Source organism: Pseudocercospora fijiensis, assembly GCF_000340215.1.
Source record: "Pseudocercospora fijiensis CIRAD86 unplaced genomic scaffold MYCFIscaffold_3, whole genome shotgun sequence".
In the NCBI taxonomy this organism is placed as follows: Eukaryota; Fungi; Ascomycota; class Dothideomycetes; order Mycosphaerellales; family Mycosphaerellaceae; genus Pseudocercospora; species Pseudocercospora fijiensis.
The window spans coordinates 3,489,697-3,514,718 of record NW_006921534.1 but is presented as its reverse complement, the minus strand read 5'-3'; the positions used below and the strand labels follow the sequence as shown (position 1 = coordinate 3,514,718).

General features: G+C 53.3%; 10 protein-coding genes across 10 annotated transcripts; 6 read left to right on the top strand and 4 right to left on the bottom strand.

The window, feature by feature from the left end:
• Positions 1 to 1,764: 1,764 nt before the first annotated feature.
• Positions 1,765 to 3,348, top strand: MYCFIDRAFT_135205 (uncharacterized protein; the record flags this gene model as incomplete). The annotated part of the gene is made up of 1 exon (XM_007926909.1): positions 1,765 to 3,348. One exon carries the CDS (start codon positions 1,765 to 1,767, stop codon positions 3,346 to 3,348), a length of 1,584 nt encoding a protein of 527 aa, XP_007925100.1.
• Positions 3,349 to 3,619: 271 nt separating this feature from the next.
• On the bottom strand, positions 3,620 to 4,903 carry MYCFIDRAFT_214754 (uncharacterized protein; the record flags this gene model as incomplete). Its single annotated transcript, XM_007926908.1, has 3 exons — positions 3,620 to 4,407; positions 4,461 to 4,711; positions 4,764 to 4,903. The coding sequence occupies 3 exons, from the start codon at positions 4,901 to 4,903 to the stop codon at positions 3,713 to 3,715; spliced, it is 1,086 nt and encodes a 361-aa protein (XP_007925099.1). The 3' UTR covers positions 3,620 to 3,712.
• Positions 4,904 to 7,290: 2,387 nt separating this feature from the next.
• Positions 7,291 to 9,342, top strand: MYCFIDRAFT_187469 (uncharacterized protein; the record flags this gene model as incomplete). The annotated part of the gene is made up of 5 exons (XM_007926907.1): positions 7,291 to 8,020; positions 8,090 to 8,338; positions 8,399 to 8,530; positions 8,997 to 9,114; positions 9,189 to 9,342. The coding sequence occupies 5 exons, from the start codon at positions 7,291 to 7,293 to the stop codon at positions 9,340 to 9,342; spliced, it is 1,383 nt and encodes a 460-aa protein (XP_007925098.1).
• A 2,004-nt stretch (positions 9,343 to 11,346) lies between these two features.
• MYCFIDRAFT_152701 (uncharacterized protein) lies at positions 11,347 to 13,176 on the top strand. Its single transcript, XM_007926906.1, has one exon. The coding sequence runs from the start codon at positions 11,494 to 11,496 to the stop codon at positions 12,484 to 12,486; it is 993 nt and encodes a 330-aa protein (XP_007925097.1). The 5' UTR covers positions 11,347 to 11,493; the 3' UTR covers positions 12,487 to 13,176.
• On the bottom strand, positions 12,430 to 14,505 carry MYCFIDRAFT_152699 (uncharacterized protein; the record flags this gene model as incomplete). Its single annotated transcript, XM_007926905.1, has 2 exons — positions 12,430 to 13,642; positions 13,713 to 14,505. The coding sequence occupies 2 exons, from the start codon at positions 14,503 to 14,505 to the stop codon at positions 12,636 to 12,638; spliced, it is 1,800 nt and encodes a 599-aa protein (XP_007925096.1). The 3' UTR covers positions 12,430 to 12,635.
• Positions 14,506 to 14,528: 23 nt separating this feature from the next.
• Positions 14,529 to 17,920, top strand: MYCFIDRAFT_207295 (uncharacterized protein; the record flags this gene model as incomplete). The annotated part of the gene is made up of 11 exons (XM_007926904.1): positions 14,529 to 14,550; positions 14,578 to 14,646; positions 14,679 to 14,729; positions 14,756 to 14,841; positions 14,873 to 14,893; positions 14,935 to 14,967; positions 15,005 to 15,116; positions 15,157 to 17,028; positions 17,068 to 17,134; positions 17,166 to 17,205; positions 17,236 to 17,920. 11 exons carry the CDS (start codon positions 14,529 to 14,531, stop codon positions 17,266 to 17,268), a joined length of 2,406 nt encoding a protein of 801 aa, XP_007925095.1. The 3' UTR covers positions 17,269 to 17,920.
• MYCFIDRAFT_203037 (uncharacterized protein) lies at positions 17,160 to 18,816 on the bottom strand. Its single transcript, XM_007926903.1, has 6 exons — positions 18,743 to 18,816; positions 18,574 to 18,687; positions 18,318 to 18,349; positions 18,175 to 18,267; positions 18,061 to 18,121; positions 17,160 to 18,010 (listed from the first exon to the last, which is right to left on the bottom strand). Exons 1-6 carry the CDS (start codon positions 18,788 to 18,790, stop codon positions 17,327 to 17,329), a joined length of 1,032 nt encoding a protein of 343 aa, XP_007925094.1. The 5' UTR covers positions 18,791 to 18,816; the 3' UTR covers positions 17,160 to 17,326.
• Positions 18,817 to 18,990: 174 nt separating this feature from the next.
• Positions 18,991 to 19,755, top strand: MYCFIDRAFT_152694 (uncharacterized protein; the record flags this gene model as incomplete). The annotated part of the gene is made up of 2 exons (XM_007926902.1): positions 18,991 to 19,099; positions 19,158 to 19,755. The coding sequence occupies 2 exons, from the start codon at positions 18,991 to 18,993 to the stop codon at positions 19,745 to 19,747; spliced, it is 699 nt and encodes a 232-aa protein (XP_007925093.1). The 3' UTR covers positions 19,748 to 19,755.
• Positions 19,756 to 20,340: 585 nt separating this feature from the next.
• On the top strand, positions 20,341 to 21,573 carry MYCFIDRAFT_119006 (uncharacterized protein; the record flags this gene model as incomplete). The annotated part of the gene is made up of 2 exons (XM_007926901.1): positions 20,341 to 20,537; positions 20,628 to 21,573. Coding segments are annotated over 2 exons (1,143 nt in total), but the record flags the coding sequence as incomplete, so codon positions are not given.
• A 1,472-nt stretch (positions 21,574 to 23,045) lies between these two features.
• MYCFIDRAFT_207292 (uncharacterized protein) lies at positions 23,046 to 24,749 on the bottom strand (the record flags this gene model as incomplete). Its single annotated transcript, XM_007926900.1, has 13 exons — positions 23,046 to 23,160; positions 23,189 to 23,225; positions 23,252 to 23,481; positions 23,515 to 23,545; positions 23,571 to 23,599; positions 23,635 to 23,685; positions 23,739 to 23,960; positions 23,990 to 24,012; positions 24,041 to 24,079; positions 24,141 to 24,307; positions 24,340 to 24,597; positions 24,627 to 24,690; positions 24,726 to 24,749. 13 exons carry the CDS (start codon positions 24,747 to 24,749, stop codon positions 23,073 to 23,075), a joined length of 1,263 nt encoding a protein of 420 aa, XP_007925091.1. The 3' UTR covers positions 23,046 to 23,072.
• Between the last annotated feature and the right edge of the window lie 273 nt (positions 24,750 to 25,022).

Genomic DNA, 25,022 nt, shown 5'->3' with positions numbered 1-25,022 from the left:
ACCCAAGGCGATACTCAAATAGAGAATCTACAGGATGCCAGTCTACAAAATGAGGCACCCAGTGACTCGCCACGTCTCTCAACCCATTCCTCATTGGCGAACCCACTTTCAGCAAAAGTTCTACTGCTACCAAACGTTGCGCAACAGCTAAACAGCGAGAAGGCGAAGCTGCAGGACGCCGCAAGAAATCTAGCCAAGGTTAGCAAGTCCCGCGCGAAGAAGGGAAATGTAGTCCTCTGCCAATGCGGCGTCAAGCAGGATGAGGCTGCGACGGTAAGGATCATGCACCAAGAACCGTTCGAGTTTTGCTGATCCCACACAGGTTCAATGCACTTTCTGTAGGACATGGCAGCATCTTCATTGTCATGGCTATACCGGCAGCAACGATCCTCGATTGGCAGAGACTCATGCGTGCTACAATTGTTTGCTGCGAAATGCCAGAGACGATACTTTAGCTACGCTCAAAGATCTGGCGCTGAAAAGACATGCAATGAACGTTACTCTCAGCAGAGGTATGACAAGTGAAGGGGATTTCGTGGAAGCTACGGGTAAGACGCCTCGTACTGTGCGCCCTGATTTTCACTCACTATTCTCAGGCCTCTCTTTAAATACTGCTACGCCACTTCATGAGTACCTACGTCGGCAGGGTTTCATTACACCAGCATCGCGCCCTCTCAAACGAGGAGCCGTGCATTCGAGTGAGGGACGCTTCGTACCAGCTCGGGAAGGCGAGGCATACAAAAAGATGCTGGTCACTCTCTTCGACCCGCTGAAGCACATCGAACAATTTGTAAGTGCAGCATTCTGGTTGAACCCTCCTCGCATTCACTGAATTCCTTAGTATTGCAAGACATCGCTTGATATCTTGGAAATCGGACAACAGGTTCGGATTATGCGAGCCGCAAGCATGCCTCCTCCAGACACGCCTGCATCTCAAATGAAAGCTCGAAGATCTGCCACGCCTGCCTCCAGCCTCGATCTTGGTCAATCTGCCATGCCAACGGAGACGCCTTATCGACATCGGTCGTCGCTGCTCAAGAGGGTTCCCGAGGACGACATCTTCAGCACGCCTGCCAAGCGACAGGCCATCACTCCAGTGTATTTGCGATTCTTGAGCGCGCGAGCGCTCCGAGCAGACGGGCTGTCTTCAAGTCCTTCTGTTTCTCAGCAGGGACTGTGATTCACCAGAAAGGAAGGTTTCAACATCGCGCACAAATGGGATTACGCACGCCTCTCGTCTTTACATCTTCTGCTGGGCGGCAAACGCTCAAAGTTTTGGTCATGCTCGCACTACTTAGCTGTAAGTACCAGGCTTTGCTTATAGTGGAGCTTCAGTAAGGTTATCTTGACACTTCACAGTATGCCCTTGGTCCTTCAATACTCTTCTCCACCTACGACCCAATAAGAACTGTATCAATTGTCAATGCCCCCTCCTTCATCGGACTGCAAAGCTCCTCTTAGCCACAGCTTGCCGTAAGAGGAAGACAATCGAATTCGTGAACGGTTGAGGTGTCGTGTCAAACTCAGCGGAATACCTTGATAAGCTTCCTGTCCTCACAGCCAATGCAGTTACCGCGAACGCACCCACAACCTGGAGATGAAATTCCTCTTATAAGATACGGCTGCCTCCTTATCTCTTCTTCTCCAATTTTCCACAATTCCCCAGAATCCAACAGAACTTACTGCAAGACACAGTCGAACACCGAAGATACCGTCGTCCCCAAAATGGAGCGGAATGAATTCCATCAAGATCATGGCCAGCCCATGGTCATCAGAAGCAACCGAGCCAGCGTGGCTAAGGACGGCGTGCATGTCGACGAGCAGAAGCGATACAACTCAGACTCAAGCAAAGCCTCGGCAAATCTATCGGTACAAAGAATTTCAAACGACGATCCTGATGGCTTCAACAACGTCCTGGAAGAGAAAACTCATCCTCAGTTCACCGCCAAATCGTGGACCTCGCAGCGAAAATGGATGATTCTCATTGCCATGTGGTTCGTTCAGGTGTCGCAAAATTACAACGCCGCTGTCTTTCCAAGCATGTATCCTTTCATCGGAGAGCATTTCAACAAGACTTCAGAGCAGGCCAACATCGGGCAAATGCTGTTCTTGGTCCTCTACGCTTTCGGCTGCGAACTCTGGGCACCGTTCAGCGAAGACTTTGGACGGAAATGGGTCCTCTTCTCTTCCCTCTTCCTGGTCTTCTGCTGGCAAATCCTCCTTGGCGCGTCTCCGACCTTCACCGCCATCCTGGTCGCTCGAGCTCTCGGCGGTCTATCCTCAGCCGGAGGCTCAGTCACACTGGGCATGGTCGCAGACATGTACCAGCCGGAGACCCAATTCCAAGCCGTAGCATTTACCTGCTTCGGTTCCGTGTCAGGCTCAGTCTTCGCCCCGATAATCTCTGGAATTGTAGCCATGACTCTTGGCGGTCGCTGGGTAGCCTACATGTCCGTGATCCTCGCCGGCCTCACGATTCTCATCCATCTCTTCGTCCCAGAGACCCGCGCCGAAGTCCTCCTCGACCGTAAAGCGAAAGAACTCCGAGAAAGCGACCCGGAGGGAACAGGAAAAGACATCTACGGACCTTGGGAAAAGAACCCCCTCAAACAACGTCTCCAACCCAAGGCAATCTGGGAAATGCTCTATCGCCCTTACAAATTCCTCATCACAGAACCAATCGTCCTCTTCAATTCCCTCCTCTCAGGTTTCAGCGACGCCCTCATCTTCTCCGGTCTAGAATCCTTCGGCTACATCATGGCGAAATGGAATTTCAACCAAGCTCAAGTAGGCTATTGTTTCGCGTCGCTGATGATCGGCTACCTGATCGGCTGGGCACTATGGTCACTCCACTATCGACTCAACCCAGGCCGTCCAGCGAAGAACAACAGAGTCCCAGAGGAACGACTCTGGCTCCTTTGCTGGGTCGTACCACTCGAAGCCGCAGGACTGATCGGTTTGGCATTCTGCTCTCTAGGTCCCAAATACGGTGTGCCGTGGATTGCACCTCTGATTTGCGTCGGATTGGTGGGAATCGCAAATTATGGCATCTATATCGCCACGATTGATTACCTCATTGCAGCGTATGGTCCATTTGCCGCTTCGGCCACGGGAGGGAATGGCTTCTGTCGAGATCTCTTCGCTGGTCTTGCTGCGTTGTATACCAAGAAGGCTTATACCACGATTGCGGTCAATACGCCGTATGAGCTTGTCTGGCCGACGCTGATCTTCGGGATCATTGGCATTGCCCTTGCGATTCCGGTTTATGTGTTCTATTTTCAGGGAGAGTGGTTCCGTGTCAGGAGCAAGTATGCTATGAAGCTTGAGGCGGAGAGGCAGGGACATTGAGGTTCTGCGAGGATTAAAACAATTGCGAGTCAGCGTCTGCGATCAAGGCGTGGTTCTTCCCATATTCTTGTAAGATTGGTCCCGAGGTCACAGGTCGGATCGAGGAGCAGATTTGTACTCGATGGTGTTCTAGAGATAGATGATAGATGAAGCGTCTAATGCATTTCGACAGACGTCAGCTTTTGATGAGCTTCAATCACTGACTGACTGCTGAGTCGTTTGTTGGAGGGAAGGAAAGTCGAGAAATATCACATCCAAGAATTTAAGTCTTGTTGCGTTGACTGCTTATCTGCAATCAGAATGATGCTAGCCATGAGGCAAGCCTGCTCTGGAAGTCTTGCTCTTCCTCTTCCAATTTGTCATCCTATGAGACTGCACCCGAATTTTCTGGCTGCGTTACCTCACGCTGTAACGGTCCGTATTGCTGCTGCCACTTCAGCACGCCTGCCTGAAACCTTGCAGCCGTTTCTAGTGCCGTCAATTCCTCCAGTGGCTTGTCATCCGGAGGTATTGCATTGATCCAATCATTCTGCACTGCACCACCCGATATCGTGGTCTGCATCTCATTGACAAGCTGCGAGCCTTCCCTCTTGACAGATTCACTCATGGCTGTCAGGAGCGAATTCATATTGTTATATGTCCGCTCGACAGGCTCTGCGTCGCTTGATTTCATGCTGTTGCCGTTGACGGCATTCTTCTTGCCTCGCCCGAACTTGGCTTTTCCAGTGTTGACTCCATTCTCCGCAGGTGGACTGGTCTTACCGCCAGCGCTGGTATTGCCATTTGTTTCTCCATTCCCAAGACCGTCGGGAGTCTCATCACCACTCCCCGAAACCATGATCTGTCTCTTCCTGCCATGAGGTGATGATGCGGCCTGTTCGTACTTTGCCTTCGTGTATTGATTATTGCCAAGCTTTTTAGGAGGCTTCTTGCCAGGGCCTTTCTTGGGTGGAACCTTGTCTGCTGGGGGCGGAGACGGCGGCTGGGACGAGGGCGGCGGTGGTGGCGTCTTTGCACTTGGCGTTGGCTTCGGTGGTGTGTCTTCTGCCGCGTCGGCATCTTGGCGAGGGTTAGTCTAATAGTGGGCACACCTGTTCTAGACTGGAGCTCACCATCGTTGCGTCTGCTCCTAGCTCGCTCTTGTCGTCGACCAGCGGCGTCGGCCTTTTGCTTCTCACGCTCCTTGTCCTTCTCTTTCCTCTCAGCTTCCCGTGCCAGAAGCGCGGCGTCGGCCTTTGCTTTCTTGGTTCTGCCTGCAGTGGTGTTGGTGCCATCGTCTGAGTCGTCTTCCACTGACGCCGTTCTCTCAATTGAGGGCACGGTCTCCGATGCTCGTCGCTGTCGTTTGGAATCGTGCTTGCTTCTGCCTCAAGTCAGTTGCCGCTTCTCGTGAATAGATTTTTCTTCACTCTTACTCCTCGCTGCTGTCATCCCGGCCACGCTTGCCATTGCGTCGTCCTGTGGCACCCTCGCTACCAGGTCCGGCCTCACGCTGGCTTTCCTCGATGGCTTTTCGCAGCTGCTCATCCTCATCGTCGTGCTCTCTGCTACGCATTGTGGTCCGCCTCTTGCCCGTGCTAGGGTCGACGCTTTCGCGTGCGTCTCGCGCCAAAGCTCTTTCTTTTTTGGCATCCTTGTCCGACTTGCTCACGGAGCCTTTGCGGTTGGCTTTGGGGTGCAATGGGAGGTAGAGCGAGTATTTTTGCCTATTATCTTCAGTCTTAGCCGCCACTCTTCTCACGGCCGCGTCATGGTACCGCGCCATTTATCGATGTGTTCGGCAATTCTGCGTGTAGTGATGGGATGGCAATGGAAGTTTAGGGTGGCGTGGCGTGGCACGAGGTGAGATTCAGCAGTCGTCATGTTTTCGCACAAAGCGGAAAAACGCAGACGACTGACTCCTCTTTCCGCCTGCAGCACCGTTGCCTCGTTGCTGCCTCGCTCGCCTGACGCTGCAAGTGAAAGTGGCAGGAACAGGAACAGATTGGGCAGGATCTTGATGTGTTGACGCGGTGGGCTAGGAAAGAGCGAACATACCCTCTGGGGTCTACGGAAATGGCGTGCAGTTTGGGCCTGCACTGCTCACAGTAATACTTTTCCGGACTCTGGCTCTCTTCCACAATGCCCACACAGCCTCCATGTTGCCATACAGTACAGCCATCGCAGAGAATGAAGAGCCCTCCGGCGTCTTCAGCCTGCGCGTCTGGATTGTCTGCAAAAGCTTCGCTTTGTGGCGGGCCGGGATACTCTTGATGTCCACAAATACAGCGTGTGATTTCCTCCTCTTCTATTGCCTCTTCATCGCCGTCTTCAACAGCATCTGCTTGCTTGGGGTCATGGTCGTCTCTGGCGGCGGCCTGCGCTCGCTGGCTTCGTCGTGGAGGCTCGCTGATATCCTCAGATGACTGTGAGCGGGGAGTTGCAGATTTCTGGTTTTGAATTCGCGAATTCTTATCTTGACGCGTGGAAGAGAGCGACGACGAAGTGGTGGATGCTGGTCCCGCCGGAGCAGCCCCTCTTGTGCTCCGCCGCGGCGGCGACGGCATCGAGGATTGATGATCAATCAGAGATAGCCGTCTATTTTCAGAACGGCGTATCTAGACAATTAGATGTGGTTTCACACTCGCAGCAGTGTCAGAGACTGCTGACGAGGAGCGGGGTGTCGCGAAGAAGAGGTTGGTGGCGCGCAAGAAGCTCTGGGTGCAGGTGCAGGAGAGGACTGGGTGGACGTATTGAGAAATGTGGTTAGGAAAATCGGCGTGTGCTCTCAGGCCGGAGAAGGAGTGTGAAGGATGCCTGCAAGGGTTGTCGACAGTGAGGTAGTAACGGGGTATGGCGGTGGTGCTAGAGGCAGAGGCAGAGGCAGGCTCAGGATGGAGATCTGCCAAAGCACTCGCGCGCATTGTGCACCTTGGACCCGACCACCCACCTCACGCTTGCCCGGGATCGGCTTTACCCTAGCCTGATTGGTGTGACGAGCTGGGAAGGCGCGTCAGAGCATTTCGATGCCTCAGGATGGACAACCTCGTTCGATGGCCATGATGATGATGGGCATAAGCGGGGAATGCGCCATGGAGAAGGCAGCGATACTGGTTTGATGCAGGCGCCGACATGTGGTTGTGTTTGTTGTGCGAAGCGGGTAATAAAGCGCATGCAGAAAGGGAGGAGAGGGGAGGGAGGACTGTGATGAGATGAGAGCTGCGGAAGGGTCTTTTCGAAAGCTTGGCCGGGGAGCTGAATCAGAGCCCAAATGCAGCGGGGACATTTTGTGTGATAAGCATTGTGAGATCCGACAAGCTTGCACGGTGGTCAATCGAAAACATTTCGCATGACTGTCATCTCCCAATAATATCGCGAGTTCGCGGCTGTGGTGACAGCGCAGGGAGGTCCAGCGGATGACGAGACCGTCATTCCGAGCTTTCGGCCGTCGGATGCTGACCGATGCAGCAGACAGTGAAACAAGTGCCAGGTAAGGAAACAAAAAGCACAAGATGACCAGATGAAAATGGAATCAGACCTTTGAGCCGGCAACAAAGTGGGAGGATCTTCAGGCGAAGATGTGGCTGCGCGCGATGCAAACCATTCACCTACATAGAGTTTCTCGCGTGCACGTCAGCAGGGCTAGCCATTGAAAGGCAGCAAACGTGGGCTCCGCTCCCTACCTGCAACCATCAAGCGTCACATGCGCTTCGTCCAATGCACGTATAACCAAGATAGGCGTCTGGTGTACAACAAGATCTACTGCTGATAAGACGGATAGGCCTCGGCGACTATTGGCGAGAGAGGCTTCTGCAGGGCTCAGTGGCTCACGACAAAGTTGCGCCCGAGAGCTTTGAAAGAACAGCGTCAATGCCATTGCCAGGATGTCTGCACCAGCGACGCAAGACCAACGCAAGCACTGTCTGCAGCCTTCGACTCTGACTTCTCGCACCATGGCCGACAATGAGAAACTGGGGCCGAACTGGGTATCGGCAAGAGTTGAAGAGGTCCTTCGGCCTCATTGGCATGGTCGGCTTCTCTTTCTCAATCGTAACGTGTTGGTCAGCATTATCCGGCGTCCTCATCATCGGCGTTGAGTCTGGAGGCCCGCCAGTGATGATCTGGTCATGGCTCGGAATCTGCATCGCATCTTTGGCAGTCGCATATAGCATGGCGGAGATGTGTAGTGCCTATCCCCTGGCAGGTGGACAATATAGCTGGGTCGCTGCCCTAGCTCCAAGGAAGATGGCGCGAGGCTTTTCGTATGTGTGTGGATGGTTCATGCTCATCGGAATCCTTGCTATGGGCGCGACGAACAACTTCATCGTATCGAACTTTATCCTGGGAGTCTCCAATCTGAACAATCCAGGCTACACCATTCAGAGATGGCACACAGTCTTGGTCACATATGCAGCCGGCATCTTCTCAGCGTGCTTCAACATCTTTGGACCAAGTCTTCTCGAGAAAGCAAGCCGAGCGTTGCTCATCTGGAATGTCTGCGCCTTTCTGATCATCGTCATCACTATCCTGGCTGTCAATGACCACAAACAGTCAGCAGCAGTCGTCTTCAAGGACTTCGTCAATGAGACAGGCTTCAACAGGCCATACTGCGCCGTAATAGGCCTGCTTCAATCGGCGTTTGGCATGTGTTGCTACGACGCTCCTGCTCACATGACGGAAGAGATACACAATGGTAAGGAAGCCATAACTTCAAATGACCAATGTCTGAGACATTTGCTGACCTTCGAATCGTTCCTTTCAGCAAGGAAGCAGGCACTAGGCGCCATCATCCTTTCCGTTTACGTCGGTGCTGTGACAGGCTTCATCTTCCTTATCGCAGCATATTACTGCATAGGCTCGATCGATGACACGGCCATGTCTTCGACCGGAGTTCCGATCATTGAAATCTTCTACAATAGCACATCCTCTAGAGCTGGCGCAAGCTGTCTGACTGTCTTGCTCATCGTCATCGGAATTGGCGCCAGCAATGCTTTAACGGCCGAAGGTGGACGTGCTGTCTACGCTTTTGCTCGGGACAGAGGTCTTCCCTTTTCCAGTCTCTAGAGTAAAGTCGAGCCGAAGAAGCAGATCCCGATTGCTGCATTGTGCTTGACTGTGCTGGTCCAAGTGGCCCTAGACAGTATCTACTTCGGCACAGTAACTGGCTTCAACACGGTCGTGAGTATTGCAACGCAAGGATTCTGTAAGTGCAATGAGTGCGCCTTTGCACATGCTTCCGTACCCGATGGGGCGGTATGGTTGGATTGACCAGGCGCGGCATTCTGAGCAAGTCCGATGCGCTTTATGCATATCGTCACCCGCGCTTATTATATGCCCGGACAGGGAATGCAAATCCATAATAATAAGCACCTTGATCTGTCGAGGATGCGGGCTTCTCCTCGAAGATGCTAGTTGCCCAGGTCGCGAATCGTTCTTCGCGACTTCGTTACTACTCGAGAGCATAACGAGCTGATCTTCGCATTACAGACATATCGTATGCGATGCCGTTAATGGCTCGTCTCGCAAGCTTGATGCTGCCGTCTTCTAGAGCACGAGCAAAGAAGATCGAGGGAGGTACGTGCAGCGTCCCGGATGGCAGAACGCACTGCTACGTTATTACTCCTGCTTTCTGCCGATGCCAAGACTCCGACGGATGACATGAGACATAGGCCTGTACTCCCTGGGAGCCTTCAGTGTCCCGCTGAATGTCATAGGCTTGGTCTTTTTGCTGTTCACGACAATAACCTTCAACTTTCCATCCATGTACCCTGTGAGCAGCGAGAGCATGTGAGTCTAGCGCTCATTTCCGTGAGAGCCGCATATCGCGCAGCAAGCCTGCGGTGTTGACACTCGCCTGACAGGAATTATACTTCGGCCGCAGTCGGTATCATCATGGCGGTAGCGCTGTTGACTTGGGTGACAAGTGGTCACAGGAGGGTACCGCAATGGGAGGTTGTGGTCAGCGAAGAAAGTGTGGATGAGGACATGATGCGTACAAAGGCAGGCCAGTCTTGATTCGAGGCTCAGGCTCAGGCTCAGGCCCGGCCCAGCCCAGCCCCTGTGTTCACCAGGTTGCTCGTCGATAGACTCCGGTCGATGCGCTGGAATGCGATTCTCCCCAATGCCCAATGGCGGATCAGCTTTTTTGCATTATCCGTGACACGTCTTTGGGCCGCCGAGAGGTAAGACCCAAGAATTCGGAGGCTTGGTATTTTGCGAGTTGCAGTGGTCAGCCTCTGAGTTTGCGCTAGAAGTCGCTACAGCCTACAGTAGATGCTTAGATGCTTGTGCGAATCAGTAGTACACGGCGGGACGGCCAATGCTTAGCGCTTCGATTTGTGAGGCTGCGATGTGGACGTGGACATGGCTCGATCTGCGCGAGTCACCCAAGCTGCAACCTTCAAGAAGGCCACCTGTGTGCACCAGTGAAGGTCCAAATTGAAGTCACATGTAATCTTGAGTTGAGCATGGAGGTGAAGCGTCGGCGGTCGGCGGTCGGCGGTCGGCGTGTGGTCTCGGCGTCAGCGCCTTGGCGAGGGGGGACAAATGACGCTCTCCGATGCCTCCGATGCCATCCCGTCCCTCCACTGCCACTGCCACCACTGCCACTGCTACTTTCGCCCAGCGCCACGGCTAGCACAGCACAGCACAGCACAGCACAGCACAGCACAGGCGGTCGCTCGCTCGGTGGTGACACGGTCGAGCAGTGCCGAGCGCGGGTGCGGGTGCGGGCGCGGCGCAAGATCGCTCCAAAAAGCAGGCTGCTCGACCGCCAGATCCTTTGCGTCCGTCCCACCAAACGTTGACTTTCCACCCGCTGCCAACACCATCCCCGTCCAAAACTTCACTTGGCATACACTTGGCTCGCAGCACCAGCGTCGACAAGCCTCTTGGCTGTCACTGCTCATCAAATCAGCCTTTCGGCGCGTTGCGTTGCGCTCATCGTACAGCTGCTTGCCATTTTAATCCAGTGTAAGTGGAACTGCTCCCCGAGGACCCCGACATCATATATCGTTATCGTACACCCACCCCCTCTGCCTCTGCCTCTGCCCCTCTGCCCCTCTGCTATGCACTGCCCGACACTCGCGCTCCTTCGTGCGCCCGATGTCCATCATGGCCACGACTAAATTTGGCTTCAGGCAATGGTCCAGTCAGGGCAACCTGCAGACCGAATACTGGATTAGCGACATAGATTTAGGTGGGAGGAGCGATTCCACGCCACACGCCCTGCACCAGCCAGACCAGCAGGAAGTAGCAATCCATTTCACAGCCGGCTCGCTTCAAGGCCTCTACAACAACGACAGCTACACCCGCACTCTCCCTCCACACACGGCTAATACCGGCACTGACCTAATTCTTGCGCTCAAGACCGGCTCCCCGTCCGCCAGGAGGTACCAAGGCTGGCGGAACCTCTTCTCTCCTTCGAGGAAGCGCCCCGCAGAGAGCAGCTACCCTTCCTCGTCCATCTCTACCTCTTCGCTCTCACCATCCATAGACAGCAGAATGGCAGACGTCAAGCAGAATAGATTATCAGCACTGGTCGCTTCGCCCAGCCATGACAAGCGACCTGGATTTTTGAGCCGCCATTTTGGCCATCACAGACGACAAAGCAGTTTGAGTGGCGCGACATCAGACGCGCAGCAGTCGCCGCCGCAGTCAAGGCCGTCTACAGCCGCCCGCCAAGCACCCCAGCAGCCTGCACAACAAAGTCCACCAGTGCAAGCACCACCGGTCACCAATGGCAATACCCCAAACACAGAGGACGAGCAACAGACTCCTGGTATTGTTGTGCGCGCACCAACGGGAATCAGCGACCAATTTCCTGAGGTGCCCTATCCAGACGGCCTCCGGACCCCGCTCGGCACGAAAAGCGCCAAAGGAATCAAATGGGCCGAAAATTACGACGAGCAATCCGGCCCACGACCGCGACGGACGAGCTCTGCAGCAACACACGGCCGAAGGTCTTCCATTTACTCCAAAGCGGCAGAAGGCGATTACTATGCCGAAGGTGTCGATACCGGCGTTGGATCGAAAGCTCGGCGCCTCTCGGTGGCGCTTCAGGACGAGTTGCTGGTTGATGAAGAACCTTTGGACGCGCATTTCAGCACCTTGTCTCGGATCGCCCAAAAGGAAATTGGCTCAGGCGGCGCTGCTGTCGTGCGGTTGATGAAAAGCAGGACTGCTGGAAATGGGCTGAATAAGGTCGTCGCCGTGAAGGAATTCAGGCCTAGGGACCCGGACGAAGAAAGCCAGTACGACTACGAGCGAAAGATCAAATCCGAATTCGCGATTTCGAAGGCATGCCAACATCCAAACGTTGTCGAGACGTACCGACTCTGCTACAGCAAGGACGGCCTTTGGTATCACGTCATGCAGTACTGTGAAGTCGGCGACCTAAATGACTTGATAACCAACAGCTCCCTATCGCGAGAGGACCGCAACTGCATGATGAAACAATTGGTTAGAGGCGTGGATTACCTACACAGTCGCGGCATTGCTCACCGAGATTTGAAGTCCGAAAACCTGCTGGTCACAAATGAGGGCTGTCTCAAAATCGCGGACTTCGGCACAGGCGAAGTCTTTGCTGGAGCTCATCCAGGCGTGCGAAAGTGCAGACGACAAAGTATCGTCGACGCAAATGAACCCATACGAAAATGTGCTCCAGGCTGGGTTGGAAGCAGGCCGTATATGGCACCTGAGATCTACCAAAGACTTGGACCATACGATCCACGCGCTGTAGACGTATGGTCTTGTGCGATCGTCTATCTCACTTTGTGTTTTGGTGGCAATCCTTGGGACTGTGCGTCGCCGGACTGCAAGAATTACAGCATCTACTGTGGCACATGGGACGATTGGGCGCGCAAGTTTCCAGATGAAGAGATCAAGAAAGGCCGACCTTTGCCTGGGTTCGTCGCCAGCAAGAAGTTCAAAATGCTCGATGATCCTGGCACGAAGACTTTTGTGATGGGCATGCTGCACCCTAATCCAGACAAGCGATGGTCAATCAGACAAGTTCTGGATTGCCAGACAGTCCACGAGTACGCATGCTGTCAGCAAGACGGCTACAGCGATGATATTAAGACGCGGCAGAAAAAAGCTGCGCACAACCACAAACCACCTGAGAAGAAAGGCCACAAATTCCTGAAGACCGGCAGCTAGGTGGACATGATCTGAGCATGACTTGGGGATTGTTTGCGTTATACATACTCGTACAAACTTGCGAGTCTAGCTTATCGAACCGTATCTTTGGCACTGTGGAGCCCAGATTGATAGAGACGCTGGCGAGTCCTACCATCCCGCACTATGTACTACCATAACTCCCACACCGCATCCGGAAGCACCTTGCGCATGATGTGCCAATGTCGTTGAGCGCTCTCGGCTTGCACACTTGCCCACGTAACCTCGTCTCCCGGCTCCAGCAATTGCTTTGCTGTAGGATCCACACTCGGGAACGGGATCTCCATCTCAGGTCTCGGTAGTAAATAATGCTGCCTACTCAAGCTCCCCAAGAAGTCCTTTTCAGTTGGTGCTCGAAAAGAGATAGGAGGGGCGCCTGCATTCGCGTTACTCTCATTGTCATCACTATTACGGCAGAAGACGACCATATTCAAGAAATCCTGGTCTTGAGCGATTTTGCTATTGGAGTGTTTTCCAGGCGGAGCATCACGGAAAATCTTGCATTGGTTTGGCGTTGCACGAAAGGCGTTCGCGATGGTGTTCAGGACCAGACGCGTTAACGGCAAGGATAGATCTCCTGCATAGTTGATGGCCATGCGGCCCGTTTTGGGCTTGAGCAATGTACGCAAGTTGCGTAGAAACTTCGTATTGAAGAGAGCGAGAGGCTCCGCGCCACCTGTGAACACATCGTGGATGATGTAGTCGTATCTCTTTTCGTCCGGGTCGTTTTTGATGTTTGCTGCCTGCTCGGCGACCCACTTGACTGCGTCGCGCAGGACTGAGGTGTGATTTGAGGGTAGATCAAAGTATTCGGTTGCGAATCGATGCACGACAGGGTCAAGCTCGACGATCGTCGTATGGATTCCATGTCCGAGCATGGCCTTGGGCGCTGTTCCAATGCCGAGCCCTATGACGAGGGCTTCGGCTGACGTGTCTGGCACGGCGGTTTCATGCGTTGCAGGTTGCATTAAGCGTACTGCTTCAAGCATTTCGAAGGCTGAGTAGATAGGCTCATTGACCCGCCAGCCTTCTTTGCTTGCGCGTTCTGGGGTGAGGAGCCATTCGCCGCCGAGAAGGGAGTGGTCGCAGCGTAGGATTCTATATTTGTTCTCCTGGCTTTCAAGGACGGAAATGTATCCTAGTAGAATTGCGTCAGAGACAATGTGGCGATTGGGAGTTTTGCCCGCGGGATGCTGGAATATACATACCTGTGTTCGACCATGCTCGATCCATTAGAGTCCAATTGTGGGTGGCGAGTGCATCATTCGGGTGAGCGTAAAGCCCGACTTGTGGGTTCAAGAAGACAGCGTGCAGAATAGCGGGAGTGGCCAGGAATAGTAATGACACATCGCGGAATGAAGGGAGCTTGTCCGATGATACAAAGGAGATCAGTGCGAAGCTCGCTGCTCCGAAGAGTTGCAATCGTACTGGGGAGGCTCTTGGCTGCAGAGAGAAGATCCAGGTGAGCTGGCCTGACGTTCTCTTCTCATTCTCAATGAACATAAGTCCGACAACGATGAAAACAAGCCATCTGCGCCATCCATCGAATCTGGCATTGCCGCCATAGTACTCGGCATAAGCTCCATCAAGTGCTGCAGCCACGGCATATGCGCATGGCACAAGGACTGTATGGCAGCTCAGGATTCCATTCAGTGCAGGGCCCCAGACTGGTCCCAACCTTCCACTAAATGGCAGAAGCAGTGTCTGTAGGACCGGAACGTAGCACGACCACACTGCCAGCCATCTTAAGACGCTTCCGAAGTCCTTGGAGATCGTATACCCTTGCAGACCGGCTCCAAACGCAAATGAAACGAGAATTGCTGTTCTGTGATTTACCGCTGAAGGAATCGAGCCGTAGACTGGAGCTAGAGTCAACTGAGATACTGTCGAGGCAGCTGCGGCCAACAGGACCAAGGCAAAAGGTAGAGTAAGAGCCGTCAAATTCGTAGGTTTCCTTGGCGGCGCTGCTTGGTCCGGCGTTGTATTTTGCTTGGGAGGCATGGCGTTTTTCTATCCTCTTGGCGATGTTGGCAGGCACGGTCTCCGGTCGACTTGTCTGGATGCTTCGACTAGGTGTCTTGTTCGTGCTCGTGCTGATTCTTGATTTCCTGCCTCCCGGATTTCGGCGTGAAACTCCCCAGAGTTGGGTGTTTGGCAATGGTGCGGATGTGCAGATGGGAAGATGAACGCCTTTCTATCTCGACCACCACGTCAAATCTTGGCCAGTCCGCGTTATGTTGCAGTCAAGCAGAATGGAAGGATGAGGAAGCTGAGATAAAGGGGATGGAAGAGCCAAGACAAGAATCGCCAAAGCCACGGATAATAAGCGATTTCAAAGTCGAAGTACTTCACCTGTCTTGAGACCTAGTGGAAGTTGAATGGCAATGTAGTGATCTCACGAGAAAGATAGTCCAATGCTATGTCTGTGAGTCTTTGGCACCGTTTCTCAGAGGGCGAGAAGTCGTGCTCGACTTATGAGTAGATGATTGTGAAGGTCGAGGTGCGGTTGCCCTTGACAACGAAAATGACGTTTTGTGTACAAGGTATTTGTGGAATGCGCGTTGAAGACTTGAAGTCGAGAAGGCTTGTGCAGAGTGCAAGAGGACTTATGCGTGGGTATTGGAGGAGGTAGCAGGATGACTCGACAGCAAGTGTATGGGAAGCGGACGCGAGCCATCTACGACCCACGAGCAGCATTCTCCAGCCCAGAAGCCCAAACGAATGCCCCCAACTCTTCCAATGTCGAGCAACCTACGCCTGTCGCGGCCAAGAAGAGAGGCCGGAGTACAATCGCATTAGATCATGAAGTGATACCGCGAAGATCACCGCCAAAGGCTCTGGGAGAGAAACAGGTCAACTCGGTCGTGCTACCGCTTGAGGCCATAAATGCAGCCAAGGAAACTCGGACGAAGAAACCAGGGATACAGAGGCAAGGAGCGCATGTTCAGAAGCACAAGATCGGCCAAGATGGAAACGCCGCTTCTCAGAGACAACACACGACATTCGATGATCGTGGCCATCCGCGGCCATGTCGGAACTCACGAGCCAGGCGAAGGGCTCAGCGTGCGCAACACGACGAACATGGCGAGGCTGTTCCAGAGCCTATCTCTCGCCCCACGAGACGCCAGCATATATTCTTCGACGATGAGCATTTGCCAAAGCAGGAAGAGGCTTTGCAGACGACAGAAGGCGTAGCAAATGCTGGAAGGCCTGACCCGGCACTACTGCCATCGGTCGACAACATATGCGAAAAGGCGGTGGACACCCAACACGTGGCGATGGCAGAGCAAGATAATCACGAGTTTGAAGAGGAATCCGGGAGCTGTAGAGCTGAGACATGTCCATATCAGCAGCATTGCTCGGAAATACTAGACCTATCGGCACATCCTCTGACGTGCTTCGATACCTGGTCATCTGAGTTGTCGGAGCACTTCGCAGTCACCAAGATTGCAGAAGCTTCATTTGGCGAAGTCTATCGTCTGTCACTGTTGGAGGACATCACCGACTTCTGCAACACGGACGAATCTGTTTTCAAAGTCATACCTCTGCAGAGACCCGAGACTACATTACCCCTCGATAAACGAAAACGAAAGGCGGCACTACTTAAGAACGAAGACATGTCGAATCCGTCGGATGTTGCGACAGAAGTCCGAGTGCTCCAGAGAATGAGCACTATACCGGGCTTCACCAATTTCCGAGATGTTCGAATACTGAAGGGCCGACCTCCACCAGCATTCATCGACGCTTTCAAGACATGGAACACCAGCCAGAAGTCCAGGGGCAAGGACTTATCACACTTCCCCGACCCAGGCAAGAAGTCCAGCTATGTAGATGATCAACTCTGGGCCGTGATCGAAATGCAAGACGCAGGTTCTGACCTCGAACGTCTGATTGAACAAGGGACCTGCACCTCCATATGGATAGTCTGGGACATCTTTTGGCAAACTGTCCTCTCGATAGCCAAAGGCGAAGAAGGCGCAGAATTCGAGCATCGAGATCTCCACGCCGGGAATATCTGCATTCGCTCAACATCTCTGCCCGAAAACATCGACAGCAACCGCAAACTCAACTTCACATCCCTCGAAACAACCATAATAGACTACACAATCTCTCGCTGCCTGATGCCCGACTCTAGCATCGCATATACCAACCTCTCCTCGCCATCTCAAGCCGGGGTCTTCGAAGCAGACGCCACAGAAGATTACCAGTACGAGATCTACCGGTACATGCGAGCAGCTCTCTTCTTTGACAACGCTGTTGCCAAGTGGAATCCAGAACACTCCACGGGTCGAGACTGGGAGCAATTTCATCCTCAGACGAATCTGGTGTGGCTACATCTGGTTCTGTATAAACTTCTGGAACAGTTGGAGTGGCCTTCGAGTAACAAGAAGAAAGCTCCGCCCAAGAAGAATAGAAAAGAGCGTGCGGTCTGGAAACGTGCGAGGGATTTGGAGAATGTGTTGTCGAAAGTCGAGGAATTGCTGGATCCCGGCGCGATTTGTGGGAATGGAGTCAGGTCTGCGAGTGATCTTATAGGGTTTGCTGTTGGTGAGGGTTGGTTAGATTTGGAAGATGTGATTGGCAATGGTGTTGATGAGTCTGCTTTGGTTTCGCAACTTGAGGCTTTGGAGTTGACATGACGAGTTCTGAGCGTTCTTGAGCATTGGTATTGGTATTGGTATAGCGGCCGTAGCTGCGTTCGTGGCATAGCGTGCTGTTTTTGCGTGCCAGTACGGAGCATGCTTCTTGTACATATTCTTCTAACGAGAGCCTGTGATGTCGTCTTTGACCATACACGCCTTTTCGTCTTCCTGCATGGCATCTATATGTCCATGTCGATGTCATCGGTTGCGCGACCATTCCACGCTCCATTGGCTTCGGTAGCAGCGCTACTGTTTCCCGCTGGTGTGTCATCTTTGCTACCGCCCCAGTAATCATTCATTTCTGCATCTAGCTCTTCCGCCGTCTTCCTTGGTCTGCCTCCCACGAGCGGTCTGCCCTCGCCATCGACCCGCGGCTTCCGCTCTCGTGGCTCGCGCGGGCCTCTGCCACCTCTGTCTTCCCTGCGCTCGCCCGGCCTGCGACCTCCTCCGCGCGGGGTGCCTCTGCGTCTGATGGGCGACCGAGAGCCACGTCCAGGGACGTAACGGTCGACATCTGGGGCGGCTAGCCTATCGCTCTTGCGAGGACTGTCGCTTCGCTGCCTGGGTCTTCTACCACCATCTCTGCTGTCATCCCTGCTTGATGTGATTCTATCAAAAATGCTGCGTGGTTGGCGCTCAATTCGATCCGCAATACCGCGCGGTGGCGCGTCTCGTGATGGACCGCTCGGCATGAGCGAAATGCGGATAGGTTGGCCATTGGCGTTCTGTCCGTCAAACTTGTGGAGAGCATCGCGCGCGTCTCGCTCGTCCTCATAGATAACGTACGCAGTCCCTTGCGAGCGATCCTGACGATCGTACAGGAGCCTCACGGACAAGGTGGGACCCACACGTTCAAAAAGTTCCTGGATACCATCAGCATGCGCCTTCAGAGCTCAAACTTCTCAATGCGTACCCTCAGATCGTCCTCAGTCAGCTCGTAGTGAATGTTGTCGACTCGGAGCTTGCTGCCGGTGCTTCATATGAAATCAGTGGGAGATACAAACTGCATGTTCACTGGTATACATACGATTCAGGATCTCGTCCGCCATATCTATCGTCGGCTGGAGCGCGGCTGCGCCTATCGTAGCGGTCGTCTTCGAAGCGATCGTGGACCCAGTCGCTGGGAATTGTTAGCTTGCCCGATGTGCTCTGAAGACGGTATAGTCTCACGAGTCAATGTTTGCGGGTTCGTCGCGTCGGTACTGTAAGGCAGGACGCCCAGGTCAGCTCTGTTGCTTCGCGGTAGTTGTGCCAGTCGACCATGGCCATCGTGGTTCGCCGAGTCCGTAGAATGGAACATTTGGCTTGGACAAGATCGGTCACGTCTAGAAGTGACATATCACGGTATAAGGGAAGGAAGCAGCACCTGTCGGCAGCCAGTCTGTCAGATAGTCTGTCTTTGTGGTCGGCGTCCGTTTGATCTGACCTTTCTCACGCCGTCTCTGGGATACTCTTCTCTCCATGGCGCTCTCGCCGCCAGCGCTGGTCGTCGATCGCCTCCGCCACCTCGTCCCCCTCTGCCTCTGCCGCCACCTCCTCGCTGCGCACTTGTTAGACCGCTGGCTGTCGGCTCGAATAGCGGCTGGTAAGCTTACTGAGCGCTCAGGGCGTTCGCCGATGATTTCGTCGAGACTGCGGTCCATCGCGGCTCGATGTTGATAGCTCTGGAGACCGTGAAGTGCAGGAATTTGTCAAGTTGCACCTTGATGTCGCAGATCCAGCTCCAAGCAAGCAGTGTTGGTACAAGCCGCTTCGGAAGCTTTCCGAAGCGAAGTCCGAGCCAAGGCTTCTCCTCCGCCGTTCTGCCCCTCTACTCCTGCATCACCGTGTATATCAACACGAAATGCAAGACAAAGGGCGTCAGGTCAATGCTGAGCCTTACGCGTGGCCGCATGACGGTCGGCTGAACCCGCAGACAACGGCTCTAGTAGTCGTAGACATGCAACGCGATTGTACGGCCAAGCATATCCTCCCTTCAGTATGCCGACTCTGATGACATTCAACCCCAAGTTTGTGAAGAAGGCGGCTACCTGTCTCACCAAGGATACGATATAGGACATACGAGAGCCATCATTCCGAACATCAAAAGGCTTTTGGCTTCATGCAGGACCAAAGGCTTTCCTATCTTCCATACTCGTGAAGGACATAGAGCCGATCTGTCCGATCTTCCGCCTAGGGAGCTTTTCAGGTCGCGCAACAACCCATCTGGGCTGGGAATAGGCGATGAAGGCCCGCTTGGACGGCTTCTGGTTCGTGGCGAGGCAGGACACGAAATCGTCAAAGAATTGTGCCCTCGGCAAGGCGAACCGGTGATTGACAAGCCAGGAAAAGGCGCCTTCACGAACACAGATTTTGATCTCTTACTGAGGGTCAAGCGCATTCGCAATCTCATCATTTGCGGCGTGACTACAGATGTCTGTGTGCATACGACGATGCGCGAGGCGAATGACCGAGCTCTGGATTGCTTGCTGGTAGAGGAGTGCTGTGCTGCAAGTGAGGAGCATCTACATCGCGCTGCGGTAGAGATGGTTCGGACTGAGGGCGGCGCGTTTGGCGCTACGGGTTTCTTAGAGAATGTTCTGAAAGCCATCGAAGATTGAACGATGCAAGTTCCTCAAACCTTCCTCAAAGAAGCATTTGTTCGAGGGTTCGTTGCGCTCCGGGCGATGTGTAGCATCAGAGGCGATACTCCATCATGGGTTGTAGTCATCGTAGCGAACGCCACATTGTCGTCGCGCCTGATGCATTTCAAGCGCGTCGAATGTCAAAACAGCTTCAGGCTGAGCAGGATCCTCTCGTCCGACACATCGTGTAATGATGGAGGTAGCGTAACAAACTGCTGCTGGGCTGAAGATGTGTACTTGGTGAAAGTAAGTTCCAATTGTGGCCGCGCTGCACGTGTTCGGGAGACACGGCCCGCAACTCTGCCGCCGCCGCTCAGTCAGCGCGACTCCTGTCCTCATCGTCGCTGAAAGAGAAGCAAATTCCCAGTGGACACATCGCTCGATCCCGGCGCAAAAGCTCGAAGATCTCCACGGCAACGACACAAATGCTGCCAGAAATATGCAGTGTGCGGTAGCGATAGACGTCCACCAAAATCATCCTCCCTAGCTTTGCGGATTGTTGCAACGGACCTGGCACCATGCCAGCTGACAAGGCATCCAGCGACATGCGCCGACTCAGCATCAGGGCGCCCAAAGTAGGCCACAAGAAGTCTCGCAATGGTTGCCAGACCTGCAAACTGCGCAGGGTGAAATGCGATGAGAAACAGCCTGCATGCTCGATATGCCTTCGTCTGGGCCTGGATTGCATGTATGTAACGCCTGAGCCAACTCGAGCGCGCACAAGGACACGCAACACGGCACCAAAATCGTTACAACCGCCTCTATTGTCTCCAGCTTATTCGACCTCTCAAGGAAGTCACTCGCAAGGGAGTCCGCCGAATGCAAGCACAGATCCAGCCCAACCGACAATCGCCAGGTCCACACAGGATTCAGCTACTGAGGAGTCCGAGCAAAGGCGCTATATGGAGTTACGGCTTCTTCATCATTGGATGCTCCATGTATCGCGACCTTTCGGAATGACATCTCCCCCGAGCTGGAAGGAACTCTGGTATGGGGAGGTGCCCCAAGTTGCACTTACCAACAAGAACGTTCTCTACGCGCTGTTCACAATGACAGCGACGCACCTTCTGGGAAGCTGGCCTCATGATGCGGCACTCTACCGAGCACGCGAGAATTACTGGGTTTGGGCACTTCGCGAACAGCGTGCGGCAATCACGGATCTGGACAATTCCAACACCGATGCGGTCGCATTCGCAGCACTATTGATATCAATGAACTCGCTTGCTATGCTCCAGGAGCGCCCTTTGGAACCATACTCACCACCGGCAGATTGGCTAGAGGTTGGAAGAGGCGCATTCACCGTCTTGCCTCCTCCTGAAGCCGTCAGCGAAGGCACGGGGCTCAAAGTTTTGATGGACACTACCGCCAACATCTGGCAGGCAAATGTGACGTTTGATGCTGATATGCAGCGCGAATTCGGCGCCATACTGAACCGGGACATACCATCTACCGACACTTGGGATCAGGAGACATGTGAAGGCTACGAGAATGCGCTGAGCTACATTGGCTCATTCCGGCGTGCGGTGCTAGCCGGTGAGCCTGCAGACATCAACCTGCGCTGGATATGCATGTTCCCGTTCATGGTTCCCAGGCAGTTTGTCGATTTCGTCAGTGAAGGCAGACCAAGAGCTCTAGTGACGCTGGCATACTTTTTCGCCGTGGTCGGGCACACAGATGCCTTGAAGTATTTGGGAAATACCGGCCAGCATACGACAGCGCGGCGAGAGATCCACGCAATCAGAAACGTGCTACCACAGGAATGGCAAAGTCTGATGGCGTGGCCAATGAATGAGATCTCAGCAGGATGAATCTATCATGCGCGCAAAAGCTGCCTCTTACGTGCTTAGCCGCTATACTGGATTCACACCTCCAACCAAACAGTCCGCATAGGCGAGTACGAAAACAAGTGCGCAGACGCTGTCATGCAGAAACCTCACTAGCCTTGTGGCGTATCTTGTTGGTTCGAGCTCGCGTACATGCACTGCAGAGGAAAGAGAGATTCATCATGAACAGCATCAAGTTTACGAAAGCCCGCGGATAGAGGCATAGGCCAGCATTTCTATCCTGCCTCTTGTCGCCTGGGCGGGCGCACTCTCAAGCTCCATGATGATCACCGTGGTGTTTCGGGTCAGTTGCAGGAGATCAATGGCAGAGCGCTCTAGTTTCTGCCTGCATCCCTTTCCACCCCTAGCACGAAAAGATCCGGGTCGTCATCCGACAGTTTCGAAATTGCTGGTCATTGTTGATGGTGAAGGCAAAGTGGACTTTGCGTGCGAAACTATGCACCCTGGATCAATGCACTCCATCTCAGATGTCGAAACGCCAAGGTTCGAAGTGTGAATGAAGACTGCAAGTGGTTCGGAATTTACTCATGAGATACTCTTGAGCTAGATGCATGCCATACGACTCGCGAGATGTTAAGGAAAATGTCCTTGAACCTACCTCTGCACTGCCTTGGCTGTGTAGCACTACAGAATCTCTACATCTCATTAATGATGAGAGCCGTACCCGAAGTCTTGGTCCCGCAAATGACCCTTCGCATATCTTCCCGCCATGCACCTTTCAGACAGAACTGTCACAGAAGTTTCAGGTGCGCTTCGATTGGCTTTGTCACACTGACAGTGTCTCCTGCTTCAGAAAGCGCTGTGACCTTACACGACTGAACACGACGATGTGAATATGAAGAGACTTTGAAACCGCCTGCCCGAAGAAAAGACGAATTAGCAGGCCTCAGAGTGGACATTCACACGCTTACCGAGACCAAACACGCTATGAGGCGAGAAGTGTATCTCCATGCTCCACCGGGCAACGAGCGAAACTCACACATACCCACGCTAGGAAGCAAAGAGCACTTCCCCGACCGGTGACAGCGGACGTGGCGTCGTTTGCATATGCGACAACGGTGGTTTGCTGCATTGCTTGCAGCTGCAGGTGCACGCATGTCACAGAATCAGCCGTAGTTGAGTGTTCAGCCACTTTTGCCGTGATTTACCCTTTGACGTCTTGCTCTACCCTCATAGACGTTATTTTGCAGTGCTCTCCACGAGGACGCGGCTGCCAAGATGCAAAGTTACGTACAAATCATCTTTTGCGGATAACGTCGATGTGCGTCACAATCCTGGGAAGAATTGACATACGGAGCGGACGATGCTTACTCCAAAACCTTCTACAACTCCTCAACCAGCTCCTCATATGCAGATAAGCAGGACCGGCTCCGCCATCTTCATCTCTCTCACAGCCCTCCAATACCGACATGAGCGGCACATTCTATACTGCAGGATCCTTTGACGATCGACACGTTCTACTCGATTGATGCGCATTTCTTCATGCTCCTTACTGCATGTATTGGTCGGCCCGGAAATTCTCGCTGAGAGCATTTGGCAAGGCACCTGCAAGCAAAAGCGTTGATCTTTACACGTTTTGGCCATGAGATCTCGATCATTACGTCCTTCAGCTAACGCCATCAAATTGCGATTGAACGAGAAGTTCCCGTCTCGCCAGCCGATAGTCTGTACTGCAGCAATATACGCTCTCCAATCTGTTCCAGGCCAACGCCACCTGGTCGTGGCGAACCCCTCGTTCCTTCGTCCGTGGCTCTAACGGACGATCGATAAGAAACGGCATTGAAATGCAAATGTGATGAATGCTCGCTCAGTCGATATCCCCTGATCATGCTTAGCCGTACGTGGGCATGTGCGTCGGTGAGGATGCTTTCTGTCCGAGATGCTTCGTTTGATCAGGACAGAATCCGCTTGATGAAGGAATCATCGTTGCCTTCGGTGCATGGACTGTTTTGCACAACGCAGGTGGGTTGCGCCTCCGAGCTTCCTGACACGCTTCTGTCACGACTGTATAATGTCCACAGCGCTCCCATTTGAGATTGTTCTTGAAACACATGGCTGGCGTGATCGATTCTCGTGTTCTTTGACAGAGTAGTATTGCGTCCGTTTATTTGCTCGTATTTCACCCCCACAGCCCAGAGTCTCGAGGATGCTGTTGTTGGTGCAGCTGCCGAGCGATGTGCCTTCTTTCGCGCGCGCGCAGTGTTTTGAATGGAAAATTCTCGAACAAGGTCGAAGAATTGCCGCCCGGTATGGACGTGCTGTTATGAGTGTGTGTACAGAATAAATGGAAGCAAAGCAGGACCGGGACATGTGGCAATGTATTGGCTGCAAAATAGATGCGGAGCCTTGTTCAAGATCTGTGATGAGCCTGCACAAGGAGCTGGTCAGACAGTCGCGCTGTGCAGATAGCAGGAACATAGGTGACAAGCTCAGCTAGTGTCGGAGGCGTCAAACCCACTGCAGGCTCAAGTTGCTGCAATCAGAAGCCGCTTCCAGCTTCTCGTTGGTGGAGCGTAGTTAGTGACAGCGGGCCACTTCGACTCCCCTCTTTTACAGTACAAGCAATTGGCGGAGTCATGTCGCGTGCGTTTCCCACAAGGAGAAGTTTTCATGTGAACGAATGAATGGCGATCCTGATCTCCTAGCTTCCGCGACGTTTGAGCCACCAAGTCGATGGAAATGGCCACAAAGACTCGACTCGGTACTTTTATAGGGTCTTTTCACTGCTCCGGTCGTTTGGTCGTACCGATATATTGAAGTTCCACAGGATTCTGCTGGTCAATCCTGACGTTTCAACTTGGTAGACTTTGCCTTGAAGGCCAGGCCTTGGCTTCAGCTGGAAATAATCGAGTGAAATGCTAGCACCGTGTGTTGAGCCAGTATGGTTGTGAGGTCCAGCTAGAAGAAGCTTTGAAGATTCTCGGCAAATTCTCAGTGCACTACTGTGTATGTAGGGTATTGAACAGCTCTTCAACGGGCTGTCTAACTCGCAGTGATCTCCGAGACCTTACGGGCCATCAGGACGAAAACGGAAGACCCGTAGGCCATGGGCCATGGATGTGGGTTTACACTCTCCTCAAGATCCGGACTATGTACACTGTATAATGCACTGGTGTACACCAGTGTATACACATCGGCTATGCCCGAATACTAGGATATCCGAGCAATATTAAGCAACTTGGCGGGTTGTAGGTAGGATATCGGGATTCCGATAACTCCGCCTTATATAGACATAACGAGCTCGCCTAAAAGACTCGTATATATAGTGTATTACAGAGCGTATACACTATCTACAGGTTAGTAGACTCTATTACTAGCTATAGCGTCGAAAGCTACTATATAGAAGCAGCGTAGATCGTTAGTATATAGCTAACGTAGCCGGGGACGCAAGCCTCTCTTCCCCGTTA

Excerpts from the sequence above, each read along its gene's own strand:
- MYCFIDRAFT_203037 (XM_007926903.1), bottom strand. The coding sequence starts at position 18,790 with ATGGACCGCAGTCTCGACGAAATCATCGGCGAACGCCCTGAGCGCTCA. Across the intron at positions 18,268-18,317 it reads GAACCCGCAAACATTGACTC|CGACTGGGTCCACGATCGCT; the intron begins GTGAGACTATAC and ends AACAATTCCCAG. Across the intron at positions 18,122-18,174 it reads GGCGGACGAGATCCTGAATC|CACCGGCAGCAAGCTCCGAG; the intron begins GTATGTATACCA and ends TTTCATATGAAG.
- MYCFIDRAFT_152701 (XM_007926906.1), top strand. The coding sequence starts at position 11,494 with ATGAAAAGCAGGACTGCTGGAAATGGGCTGAATAAGGTCGTCGCCGTG.